At 37.5% G+C, this 14,110-nt stretch overlaps 1 protein-coding gene and 1 long non-coding RNA gene across 2 annotated transcripts; one reads left to right on the plus strand and one right to left on the minus strand.

The window, feature by feature from the left end:
- Window positions 1–377: 377 nt before the first annotated feature.
- LOC145956815 (uncharacterized) lies at window positions 378–9,149 on the minus strand. Its single transcript, XR_014433078.1, has 2 exons — window positions 8,864–9,149; window positions 378–901 (listed from the first exon to the last, which is right to left on the minus strand). It is a non-coding gene; the product is annotated as an uncharacterized LOC145956815 (long non-coding RNA).
- A 215-nt stretch (window positions 9,150–9,364) lies between these two features.
- LOC109792473 (alkane hydroxylase MAH1) lies at window positions 9,365–12,391 on the plus strand. The gene has a single exon (XM_020351889.3). The coding sequence runs from the start codon at window positions 9,674–9,676 to the stop codon at window positions 11,189–11,191; it is 1,518 nt and encodes a 505-aa protein (XP_020207478.1). The 5' UTR covers window positions 9,365–9,673; the 3' UTR covers window positions 11,192–12,391.
- The last annotated feature ends 1,719 nt before the right edge of the window (window positions 12,392–14,110 follow it).

The following is a 14,110-nucleotide window of genomic DNA, read 5'->3' on the forward strand; positions in this document are numbered from 1 at the left end:
AACAAGTCGTTCTAATAATCCAATACATTTTCAAAACTAAAATAAAAGCGAGCTCGACCGTCTTCGCGAATGCCGAAAGCCCCGTTTCGGGCCGGTGGCGACACCCATTAAGATCTTTGTTAATCTATTACTCCTCGAAAGCTTAAATCAACTCTCGTGATTTAACACTCAAGTCTGTTCCTTTAGGTTCCGATAATTAGGTTCTCCTCTCAGTTCATCCCTAATTATCTATGATTATGAAAATTAAGATTAATTGTTTATCATAATTATAATCAAGTTCTCCTCTCAGTTCATCCTTAATTAATGTTATTATGAAAACAATAATGTTAAAGTTCATATATAAAATATAAAAGAACAAATCAAGAATTGGAATAAAATTAAGAAACTGAATAATGCATTAATAAAGAGGTTCTCAGAGGCTAAGCCCTGATCCCAGAAAAAGGGAAACTACTCACAGGAGTTCATAGTAGTTCTCCAAGAAAAGAAGAATAAAAGAAAAGCAAACCTTAGAGTCGATGGCACAGGCGCCCAGCCTTCTCCAAGTGTCAAAAACTAAAAAAACTGTCTCCGAAACAAAAATCCCCTGTTCTAGGCTAACCTCATCTAATTTATAACCTAAAAGGGTAAAAAGGTAAAACTACCAAGATAAAAATTACAAAGATAAAATAAAAATAAAACATAAAACTTAAAAAGCTGGGACGCGAAGTGAATCACGGCCGTGACTGAGAATCACGACCGTGATCTCCTCTGGAGCACATCTATGAAGGGTCAGTGGCGTTCACGGGTGTGATTGGGAGTCACGGCCGTGATTTTCTCTGGTGAATCACGGGCGTGATTTAGTATCACGGCCGTGATTTTCCCTGTAGCTCAGCATTTCCTCTTTAATTCTTAAATCTTGATCCTGCTTAGAGAAAACACAACACATACCAAGAAAAGCATAAAACAGGAAAATGATATAAAAATTTATTAAAAACATGAAAGATATGCATGATTATGCTATGAATTCTTGTGAATTAAAGTGCTAAAATACGAGTAAAATACACAACATCAGTGCTCAAGCTATGATGGAAGCTAGAGGGGAGGCGATAAATTGGGAAAATTTCAAAAAGGTATTCCTAGAAAAATATTTTCCAGATAACGCCAGATATGCTAAGGAAGCTGAATTTTTAAGACTGCAACAAGGGAATATGTCTGTACAAGAGTATGTGGTCAAGTTTGAACACTTGGCTAGGTACTATTCTCAAGCTATCACTGAAGCCTAGAGATGCAGGAAGTTCAGTGAAGGTTTAAGATATGAGCTGGAAAAGACTATTGTTCCTATGGGGATTGTGGAGTTCCCAGTTCTAGTTGAAAAGGCAAAAACAGTTGAGAGATTTGAAGGAGGAAATAGAGTGGCAAAGGGTCCAGAGGGATCATCTGGATTTGGGAGGGGGAAACATCCTCAAAAGAGACCATCTCAGTTTCAAATTGAAAATGCTAATAAGAAACCAATGAGGACTACTACTACAGGAGCTGTTCAGAGTATTAGATGTTACACATGTGGAGGCCCACATATGATGAGGGACTGTCCTACAAAGAACTATATGTGTTTTAAATGTGGTAAGGTGGGTCACATGGCTAAAGATTGCATTGTCAGAAATATTCCAGCTAGAGAGAACCAGAAAGTGGATCGGCCTACTGCAGCAGGTCGTGTTTTTACTTTAACAGGTGTTGAAGCTGAAACGTCATCTGAGCTGGTAAAGGGAAAGGGCAAAGTTGATGGTAATGATATTTCTATTCTATTTGATTCTGGTGCTTCACATTCCTTTATTTCTCATGAATGTGTGGCAAGATTAAATTTAGTTGTGAGTTCTTTGTGTGTGGATCTAGTTGTTTCTACCCCAGCTTCAGGGTCTATTTTGACTTCTGAGGTTTGTTTGAGATGTCCAGTGGAGGTGGAAGGGCGTTGTTATAAAGTGAATTTATTTTGTTTACCTCTATCCGATTTGGATGTAATTTTAGGGATGGATTGGCTTTCTGCCAATAGGATTTTGATAGATTGTTCAGAGAAGAGATTAATCTTTCCTACTGTTGAACATGAGAGATTTATTTCTAGTGGACAGGTGGATGGGTTGTTGAAGGGTGGAGCTCTTGGGTTTATGATCTTATCTTTTATTAGTATAGAGAATGAAAAGTTGTTGAATAGTATTGATGTTGTTAGAGAATTTCCAGAGGTTTTTCCGGATGATGTTCCGGGATTACCACCAAAGCGAGAGTTAGAGTTTAGTATTGATCTTATACCAGGGGCGGGACCAGTGTCTATTTCTCCTTATAGAATGGCACCAGCGGAGTTATCTGAATTGAAGAAGCAGGTTGAAAAACTTTTGGAGAAGCAGATGATCAGACCTAGTGTATCTCCGTGGGGAGCACCAGTGTTATTGGTAAAGAAGAAGGATGGTGGTGTGAGGTTATGTGTGGATTACAGACAGTTAAATAAATTGACAATCAAGAATAAATATCCATTGCCAAGAATAGATGATTTGATGGATCAGTTAAGGGGAGCTACTGTTTTCTCCAAGATTGATTTAAGGTCTTGGTATCACCAGATTCGGGTAAAGGAGGAGGACATACCAAAGACTGCTTTCAGGACTCGGTATGACCATTATGAGTATGTTGTCATGCCTTTTGGAGTGACGAATGCTCCAGCTATTTTCATGGATTATATGAACAGGATTTTCAGACCCTTTCTAGATAAGTTTGTGGTGGTGTTTATTGATGATATTCTGGTTTATTCTAGATCTATGGAGGAACATAGAGAACATTTGATGATAGTTTTGCCAGTATTGAAGGAGAAACAATTATTTGCAAAGTTGTCAAAATGTGAGTTTTGGTTATCTAAAGTTAAGTTCTTGGGTCATGTGATTTCTGCACAAGGAATTGCAGTTGATCCTACTAAGGTGGAAGCGATTCTGAGGTGGGAGCGTCCAAAATCAGTTACTGAAGTTAGAGGTTTTGTGGGATTGGCTGGCTATTATAGAAGATTCATAGGAGGATTTTCTAAAGTAGTTATGCCTTTGACACAGCTGACTAGGAAGGATCATCCTTTTATATGGACGGAGGAGTGTGAAAAGAGTTTTCAAGAGTTAAAGGAAAAGTTGACTTCGTCTCCAGTGTTGATTCTGCCAGATCCTAATAAATCTTTTGAGGTTTATTGTGATGCATCTCATCAAGGTCTAGGATGTGTTCTTATGCAAGATAAACAGGTTGTGGCCTATGCATCTAGGCAGTTAAAGACTCATGAACGGAATTATCCTACGCATGATTTAGAGTTGGTTGCGGTGGTTTTTGCTTTGAAAATTTGGAGGCATTATCTCTATGGAGCAAAGTTTGATGTGTTCAGTGATCACAAAAGTCTGAAATATTTGTTTGATCAGAAAGAGTTAAATATGAGGCAAAGGAGGTGGATTGAGTTTTTGAAAGATTATGACTTTCAGTTAATGTACCATCCAGGTAAAGCGAATGTGGCGGCAGATGCTTTGAGTAGAAAATCTCTTCATATGTCTTACATGATGGTTAAAGAAATGGAGTTGATAGAAAAATTCAGGGATATGAATCTTAATATTGTGCTTGCCTCAGATTTTATTAGTTGTGGCATGACTACCATAACTAGTGATTTCTTGGAAATGGTGAAACAAAAACAAGTTCAGGATACGGGTTTGAATAAGGTTAGAGAGTTGTTGGGTTCTGAGAAAGCTGAAGGATTTGAACAAGATATGGATGGAATCTTGAGGTACAAGGGTAGAATTTGTATTCCACAAGATAAAGAGTTGAAAAAGTTGATACTTGAGGAAGGTCATAAAAGCAAGTTAAATGTACATCCGGGTATGACAAAAATGTATCAAGATTTGAAGAAAACGTTTTGGTGGAATGGTATGAAGAGGGAGATAGCCGAGTATGTTGCATCTTGCATTGTGTGTCAGAAAGCTAAAGTAGAACATCAAAAACCAGGAGGTTTTTTACAAATGATGGAAGTGCCAAAATGGAAATGGGATAGTATAACCATGAATTTTGTTGTTGGATTACCAAGGTCTGCTAAGAATTGTGATTCTATTTGGGTGATCGTGGATAGATTAACTAAGTGTGCTCATTTCCTTCCAGTGAATATAAAGTGGTCCTTGGAAAAGTTAACTCAATTGTATATTAAGGAGATTGTTAGATTACATGGCGTGCCCTCCAATATCATCTCTGATAGGGATCCTCGTTTTACTTCTCGATTTTGGCAAAGTTTGCATCAGGCATTAGGGACTAAGTTAAGACTCAGTTCTGCTTATCACCAACAGACTGATGGGCAGTTTGAGAGGACTATCCAATCTTTGGAGGACTTGTTGAGGGCTTGTATTTTGGATCATTTAGGGAGTTGGGAAGAAATCTTACCTTTGGTTGAGTTCACTTATAATAACAGTTTTCACGCAAGTATAGGAATGGAACCTTTTGAGGCTCTGTATGGGAGAAAGTGTCGAACACCTTTGTGTTGGTTTAAAGAGGGAGAATCAGTGATGGTGGGACCAGAGATCATCTTACAGACTACTGAAAAGGTGAAACAAATTCAAGAAAGAATGACAGCTGCTCAGAGTCGACAAAAGTCTTATGCAGACAAGAAGAGGAAACCTTTCGAGTTTTCAGAGGGAGAACATGTGTTTTTGAAGGTAACTCCTACCACAGGTGTGGGAAGAGCTATCAAAGCTAAGAAGTTGAATCCTAAGTTTATTGGGTCGTATCAAATTCTCAAGAGGATTGGACCAGTGGCATATCAGATTGCATTACCTCCATTCCTTTCTAATCTGCATGATGTGTTCCATGTTTCACAACTGAGGAAGTATATTCACGATCCAAGTCATGTCTTGGTATCAGAGGCAGTACAAGCTAAGAAGTTGAATCCTAAGTTTATTGGGTCGTATCAAATTCTCAAGAGGATTGGACCAGTGGCATATCAGATTGCATTACCTCCATTCCTTTCTAATCTGCATGATGTGTTCCATGTTTCACAACTGAGGAAGTATATTCACGATCCAAGTCATGTCTTGGAATCAGAGGCAGTACAAGTTAAGGAGAATTTAACTTTTGAGAAATAGCCAGTTTCAGTGGTAGATAAGAAAGTTAAACAGTTACGGAGTAAATCTATCAATTTGGTAAAGATTATTTGGGATGAGGTTACTAATGAAGCCACTTGGGAGTTGGAAGATAGGATGAAGGATCAATACCCATATCTCTTTTTAAGTAAGTGAATTTTCGAGAACGAAAATATTTGTTGTTGGGGAGAATTGTAATACCCAATTTTTTTTTATCAAGGGCATTTTCGTAAATTTTCTTAAAGATAGAGGGTGTTTGGGTAACTCGAAACGGGCTGTTCCGAAAGCGGAACGGGCCGTTCCAAGCACCAAAAAGAAACTAAGTTTAAAGATTGAGAACGGGCCCAGAACGGGCCGTTCCAAAAGGAGAACGGGCTGTTCTGATTTTGGAACGGGCCGTTCTGGAAGGAGCACTGGCCGTTCCGGAAGGAGAACGGGCCATTCTGGATGAGTCTTAGAACGGGCCGTTCTGCTTTTTGGCAACGGGCCGTTCTGCTTTTTGGCAACGGGCCGTTCCAAATTTAGAACGGGCCGTTCCAGTTCAAAAATTTGCATACATATGAAGGATTCGGAACGGGCCGTTCCGAATTCAGTACGGTCGTTCCGGTTGACTCAGGTTGCCTATAAATAGGAGGCAGGGGGTGAAAAATTATAACTGAAGAGAAGAGAATCCTAGAGAGAGAAAGAGGAGAGAGAGAGAAAAAGGAGAGAGAGAAAGAAAGAGAGAAGAGGAGAAAAGAAAAGAAGAGAGAGAAAGAGGAATCCAGTAGAGGAGGTTCTGCCAGGGGAGAGAAAAGAAGAGGGAGAGGAGGAGATTCTGCCCGAGTTTCTGTCCTTGTTTAAGGAAAGAGGTGGAGATTCTGCCCGAGTTTCGGTTCTTGTTTAAGGAAAGAGGTGGAGATTCTGCCCGAGTTTCGGTTCTTAGCTAAGGAAAAGAGAGGAGGAGGTTCTGCCCGAATTTCAGTTCAGGTTTATCCAAGGGTAGTGCTTATAAAATTAATCTAGTACATATGAACATGATAGGAATAGTATAATTTTAATATGCTACTTTATGTGAAGATTTTCATTTCACATAGTATAATTTGGATCAATTGATGGTTGTTTTAAATATTTAATTAATTATATTACTATTATATTGACAAATTGGCATGGTTATGGTTATGTTTAATTATGGAATATGCTATGTGTATGTGGTTTGGAAAAGTAAATAGGACTTAAAGGAGTAAGGTTATGGTATGGATAGATCTCTTGGTGAGATCAGGATATAATCTTTGGAAAAATATGGAATTTGGGAATCCCATGGTGAGGATTCCAATGTGGAACTTTTCCAAAGATTATATGATAAACCACTTCAGATGTTAGGTGGATTCTGAAGTACTCCTCTAAGTATTCTATTTGCTACCGGTATGGGTCTAGGCCGAGTCATACCGATGGTTGAGGTGGCCTCACCAGGGTTACGTGACGACGTAATCCAACTGTATATTTTCCATGAGAGGTTAGGTGTGGGACATGGGTTGATGACATGTTTCACCGTATCAACACTTGGTTTGGATGGTGTTCAGGCCAACATTTGGTTTGGATGTGTTGGTTACATCATGGATTATACAGTGGTGTGACTTTGTTTTGGATGTGGAAAATGTATACATATGGTATGGATTGTATACATTGGTTATGGATTATTTTATTATCATAAAATATGTATACATTGGCATGGACGTGTATACATTATATTTTGGGTTGGTCTATATTTAGCTTGAAAATGACTTGTTGGTCTGGATAAATACTGTGGATAAATATCTGTTTATTGATATTTTATTATGATATACTATGGTTGGTTTTATATGTGCTAACCCTTATATTTCCATGATGTGGACTGTGATGATCTCACTATGTGGGGGAGCAGATCAGGTATGAGGCTTTGGGATAGCAAAGAGTCTTTTGGATAGCTGCTTTGAGAAGTGGCTAGGTTTAGAGCTTGACCAGCACCTAGGGTGTCTTATTTTGATGTTTTCATGACATTGTAATTACATTATCTTTTTGGATTACTGTATAACTTTACTAAGGATGATGACTCTGTTATAAAAGATTATGTTATATATTTTGGAAACAATTTATATGTTATTATATATTTACACTCTAGCGTAGCTGACTTTTGCTCTATTTTCTTTATTTTATATTATTTTATTTTGGTTGGTTATTGATGTGACGGCCTAGGGTGGGTCGTTACACTTGTATGCTTTTATCTCTAAATGCAAGTGGTACCCTTTCACTTTGCATAAAGTGCACATATGAAATAGTCAAAGAGCACATAGACAAGAAAGTGATTTCCACACTATGTGTAATCAACACGCGGTCCATTCTCATCAGAACGGAATCTATCACAAGTTAGTCAGGCACTAGAGTTGTGCACGATTTCCCCTCATCTAGGGGATTCCCATTGTAGATCCCCTGGGCCCAAGGTAGAAGATCATATAGACTCTCTCACATAGACTCACATCCAACTCTAAATCTTGTCAACCCCCCTCTTTTACTCACCCATGAAAACATTTGTCAACCCCCCTCTTTTACTCACCCATGAAAACATTATGCAAAGATGGATGTAGGATCAAGATATAAATGTTCATGCCACTACCAATTCAAGTAACTATATAGCAAGATTTCTAATACTTTAAATTTTTTTTAAACAAGTTCAGTAATTTAAGGATTATTTGAGAGTGATACTTCAGGGTAAATTAATGGTTTGTTAAATTATTGATATGTATGGGAACATAGTAAAATATCATGTTTCAACTATTAATGTAAGCATTGTAGTTCTAGACTACATAAAATTATCTTAGTCTAAAACTTGCAATTACAAAGCATGAAATTCAGTACACCAGGAATAAATTCTAATATACATTATCTATAAATGCCAATATAGATAGCATTCACCAATCTAAAACATCTGTCAACCAAAAGATAAAGGTAACAAAAGGGATAGACCCAATATTTTTCTCTCCGTGAAATTCATCCATCCAACATTTGATACAAGCATTCCATGATAACTTTCAATACTTCCATGTAGAACCACCAAGTCTAATAACCTCTTCGCCTCCACTATCTTTTCTAGGAATTATTTCCATGTTGGGATCTCCTTTAGTATCCCCTAAATCACCATACATATATTTAAGTTTAGCTAGATTACTATATGCAGAAATTCTCTTACTTCCATCTCTCTAAGGACTAGAACATGTTACATTGCCTGCAATGCCAACTTGCAGGCTCTGGCTTCTACACCTGCTCCTACTTCTACTGTGACTTTTACTTCTACGATAGTGCCTGCTACTGTTGTCATAATCCTTGCTGCTTTCTCTCTCTATGTACCCTGATTTTAGAGTTCTTCATAAGTCCTAACTCAATTTAAAACTTTTGTTCTACCTTAGTTTAACTAGTTAGACAATTGTTAGAATGCACAATGAATAGAATCATAGAAACATCATCTATAGCTACCCAATTAAACAAGAACAGGAACATTTTTTATATATGATTGTTCAATACAAACCGGTTCACTAATATGTTTCACATAAACGATTGTTCAAATTGTTAAAACTGAACAGTGCCAGACGGATTATTTAGAGAGAATGTGAAAACAAGAAATAGTAAAAATTAAATGACTATCAGTCCAACCCAGAATAATGTTATGAACTCTTCAACTTTCACTAATATCAGAAGCTTTCGTAGAATTAGAAGTTTGAAAGGGAAAAAGAACAACATACCCGCAGGAGTTAGGGTTTTCGATAATGATGTTTTTCACAGTCTGAGAAGAGTCTGGGTGCTTACGATGAAGGTTCTCGCAGAATCAGAATTAGAACAACAAAAGGGCTTTCTTTGGAGAACGATGGGAAGCAAAGGGCTGTCTTTGGAAAGGACGGAGGCTTTCTTTGGAGTTGGCACAGGGGCTTTCTTTGGAGATGGCGCATAGGTGAGGGAAAGCTATTCAGTACTACATCGGTCATAAAGTGAACCGATGTAGATATGTTTATGTTTTTTCTCCTATTTACAAAGTTGTTACCATGTTTTCGGTACTACATCGGTCCCTAGTAAGCCGAGGTATAATACTCAATATTTACATCATTTTCCTTTAATACCAATGTAAATTTACTTTACATTTTTCAAATAATTACAAAAATATCACCATATTTTGTTTCTACATCGATTTTAGTAGAATTAGCAACTTTGATGAGTCCTTTTCTAGTAGTGGTAGTTTAAGTTACTTACTAATGATTTGATTTTTCATTGATTCCACGAAAAGAAATTAATTCGTACTTTCCAGTAAATAAATCATTCTGCTGCATGTATATAAAATAAAAGTAAGATCTATGATGTATATCAACTGCTTTTGTTTCCTAGTTAATTCCCGTATCCTTCCTTTGTTTGCATCGAACCTGAACAGAAGCTGGACCTCTACAATGGTCCAAATCAACAAAATCTCTTATAAATACCGTAACATGCTGCCTCCTCATCACAACATGTACATTGCACGTACCATCCTATAAGCCACATAAAAAACCTTCATACAACTACTGATGGCTGTGCTTGGGATTGGAGAAATCCTTGTAGCGGTTCTTCTTTTCGTTGTAATCCGCTATTGGAGGCTCAATAGGCATACCCCAATTGTCAAGTGGCCCATTCTTGGGATGCTACCTTCTCTTCTTCTCAACGTTCCCACCATCTTTGATTATATCACTTCTCTTTCGAAACAAGAAAGAGGTTCTTTCATGTTTGAAGGACCTTGGTTTTTAAACATGAACATTTTTGTCACCAGCGACCCTATGAATGTGCAACACATCACAAGCACAAAGTTTGAGAACTTTGGGAAGGGTGATGATTTTAGAGACATTTTTGAGGTGCTGGGAGATGGGATTTTTAGGTCCGATTCCCAGCTATGGAAGTATAACAGAACTATACTTCATTCAGCTTTTAAACAGCCAAGTTTTCGGTTGTTCACTCACAAAACCATTGAGAAAAAGATTGAGAGTTGTCTGCTTCCAGTTCTTGATCATGCATGCAAAGCAGGAATGGAAGTGGACCTACAAGAACTTTTTCAAAGGTTAACCTTTGACAACATTTGCTCTGTGGTTCTAGGATTTGATCCTAATTGCCTTTCCATTGAATTCCCAGAAGTTGCAGGTGAGAAAGCCTTCACAGAAATAGAGAATGTCCTGCTTTACAGACACATCATGCCAAGATGTTTACGGAAGCTGCTGAAATGGCTTCAAGTTGGAATAGAGAAGAAGCACAAACAAAGCCAGGAAATCATTGACCAAATGTTGTATGAACAAATCACCACATCCAAATTCAAAATGCTAAGCCAAAGTAGAACCCAAGCAGATGACTCGCAATATAGCTTGCTAAATGTTCTTATGAATAATGAATCAGGAAAGGAGAAAGTAGATGACAAGTTTCTGAGAGACACAGCAATAAATCTCCTTGCCGCTGGGAGAGACACCATTAGTTCAGGTCTCACTTGGTTTTTCTGGCTGGTGGCAACACACCCATCTGTGGAAGCCAAGATTCTTGAAGAGATCCAAGAAAATTTGCCACAAATTAAAGGTAATTGGAAGGATTTAGGTGTGGAAGGGCTTGGCAAGTTGGTTTACCTCCATGCAGCAGTGAGTGAAGCCTTGAGGCTTTATCCTCCAGTGCCTTTGGAGCACAAGTGTGCATTAAAATCTGATGTGCTTCCAAGTGGTCATAGGATTGATGCAAAAACCATGATTATATACTCTCTATACTCAATGGGAAGGATGGAGGAAATATGGGGAAATGATTGCTTGAAATTTAGACCAGAGAGGTGGATTTCTAAGGGAGGAGGGATCATTCAAGTACCCTCTTATAAGTTCATCGCTTTCAATGCAGGACCTAGAAGTTGTTTGGGTAAGAACATAAGCTTCAATGAGATAAAGATGATTGCTGCTGCGGTATTATGGAATTTTCAGATCCACTTGGTGGAAGGTCACCCCATATCCCCAAGTATCTCCATTATCCTTCATATGAAACATGGCTTGAAGGTTATAGTGACAAAAAGAAGCATTGGAACATAACAAGGGATCTCAGTTCAAAGAAACTTCTTCTGGGTGTTCGTCTTCTGCGTGTATGCAAGGTCTCTTTGAACCTTTTTTAAATATAATTTGAATTTTCGCGTGTAATTAATTATTTTTGTGTTTGTTTAGTTTTTTTTTTTTTTTTTTTTTTTCTTTCATCGATGTCAGTGTGCGTATAAATATCTACTATTTTGTATTGAATATTGTTGCTTTTATGTTAGCATTGGTATTTAATAAGATTAAGAAAAATTATAAGGTAACCAATATAATTGAGGAATATTATTCCAACATTTTAGATTATTTATTGTCACTTTTATCTTAATTTAATATTTTTCATAATTTATTTTTATAAATTTTTTTATATCTTTATATTACCCTATAAAAAAATTTATTATTAACGACAATTATTTAATAACAATAATTTAATTGCCGTCATATATAAAAATATTAATGGCTAATATATAATAGCCACTAAAAATATATTTATATTACACTAAAGTTTATTATTAGCGACAATTATTTATTAGAAAAAACTTAAGTCCCATATCGATTAGAGATAATATAATTAAATAGTATATAAATGAGTAATAACTATCACCTTACAGATTCATTTTATAGGGTTGACTCCTAATTCATTATTCTAAATTGGTATCAAATCACCTATTATTACCAAATTCAATAGTTTTATAAAATAATTAGAAAGCAACTTTCATCTTATAAATCTCACATTTCTTAAGAGACAAGACAATTAAAAAAATAAATTAAAAAATATATAAATAAAAGACAACCTTCATCTTACAAATTCCACATCGAGTAGAGATAAAAAAAAGTATATAAGTTATGAACTTAGAAAAGGAAATTATAGGAATAAATTATTTAAAGTAAAGGAGACAATTAAAAAAAAATAACTTTTAATAGCCTTTAAAATGGCTACTAGAATTGCCACTAAAAAAATAAGTTTTTCCGATAATTTAGTAGATCTTTACCAGCATTTTATATAAATGTCAGTAATAGTATTAGCGATATTGGATACACCAGCCTTTATTTAAATGCTGGTAAAAAAAATAATGACCATTTATATGGCCGGTAAATAATAAATTAATTGCCACAAAAAATTAATTTTGGTTTAGTGTTATACTATATTACATTATATTATCTTACTATAGCATATATTATAATTTAATAGTTTAATATTTGTTAGATATAGTTTTATTTTATGGGGCCTAGGCCCACTCCTTTGTATATAAACACATCTTTTGCTTTACAATACACAAGGAATATGTTCTCTCCATTTACCATTTCTCTCAACATGGTATCTAGAGCCTATCCTTGACTTTCCGGTGGACCCACTACTCATCAGTGCTCGAAAAACGTGTCTCGTTCTGTTTTCCGGCTACCCACCTCGCCTTGTCTCTTTCTGGTAGTTTTTCCCTTTTTTTCAATTTTTTTTTCTGTTGCCGCCGCCGTCCATTGCCACTGCCACCTCCACCGCCGTTTGTTTTTCGACAAGCGACCCACCACCGCGGTCGCCTTGCTCCGGCGAACCCAACGCTGTCGGAATCTCGGTGAACGAAGTTCGCACGCGCCCACATGGGCCGCCTCCGTTTCACGCAATTTTTCTCTCTCTTTTCCGCTTGCCACCGCGCATGGTGGCGTGTCTAGCCACCGGTGCCAGACTCACCCCGACGTCCTCTACCCCGATCTACTATTTGTTTTGTTATCGGACCTCGTTTGTCACGAATCTCTTCCTTCTCGGGCCATTTTCTCTCTCTTATTGCTATTTCTCTCTCCTATTCTAGCATCTATGGCTTCCCCTACCGCTGTTCGGCCTAACTCCTCTATTTTCACTAACTATGTCAATGTCCCCATTTTGATTGACAAGTTAGATGGAACCAATTATGATACTTGGGCTTCGGATATCAAGCTTTGGGTTAAGGGACAGGATTTTGTTGCTCACCTTACCCAGACACTTGCTTCCGTTGATGAGAAGGATCGTTCTTGTTGGTCAAAAATTGACACTCAAATTTGTAGTGTCCTTAAGTCGACCATTCATCCCTCCCTAAATCAAAATTTTCGTGCCCATGAGACATGTGTTGATGTATGGGAACAAGCACAATTGTTGTACACCAATGATACTCAACGTCTTTATGGTGTGTGTAAAAATCTCCAGAATATCATTTCTCCATGACGCCTTGAGGGCTCCATGGCTGAGTATTTGGGCAAAGTTCATGGCCTTCTACATGACTTCAATGAACTTTTGCCTCTTGCTGCCACTCCTTCCAAGGAACTAGAGCAACGCCAAACTTTATTTATGTTGATGGCATTGTATGGGCTTCCTGATGAGTACTCTTCCATTCGTGATCAGATTTTGGAATCTTCGACCGTGCCTACCTTGAACTCGGCTTGGTCCACTCTGTTGCGTGTGCCTTGCAAGTTTTCCCATAACATACCTTCTTCAGCTCCCACTGGTGACTTCTTTGCTTTGGCTTCTCAACATGATGATCGGCAGCATTCTCGCAAATCAGGAAAAGGTCGTCCCAAGTGTGATCACTGTCACAAACTGGGCCACATAATTGACCGTTGTTACGTCTTACATGGTCGTCACCCTCGCCCTACTACTACTGTTGGCCACACTGCCTTCCCTATCTCTACTACATCTGGTGCTACCCCCTCTGATAGTTCTAGCTCTGGACCTCCAGCTGATGGAGGACCATCCTTGAAGCATCATATAGGACCTATCACAAGGTCCATGGCTAGGAAAGTAGAGGAATATGAAGAACACACCACACTAAGAGCCATGATCATCATGTGTGTAGATTTTGAGCCCTCTCCTTAGTTTGTTGCTTTCTTTTCCAAATTTTCCCTTGTATTTTGGGGTACATTAGATATTAGGATTTTATTTTGTATTTCTATTTAGCC

Source organism: Cajanus cajan, chromosome 4 (assembly GCF_000230855.2).
Source record: "Cajanus cajan strain Asha chromosome 4, NIPB_CcT2T_4, whole genome shotgun sequence".
NCBI lineage: Eukaryota > Viridiplantae > Streptophyta > Magnoliopsida > Fabales > Fabaceae > Cajanus > Cajanus cajan.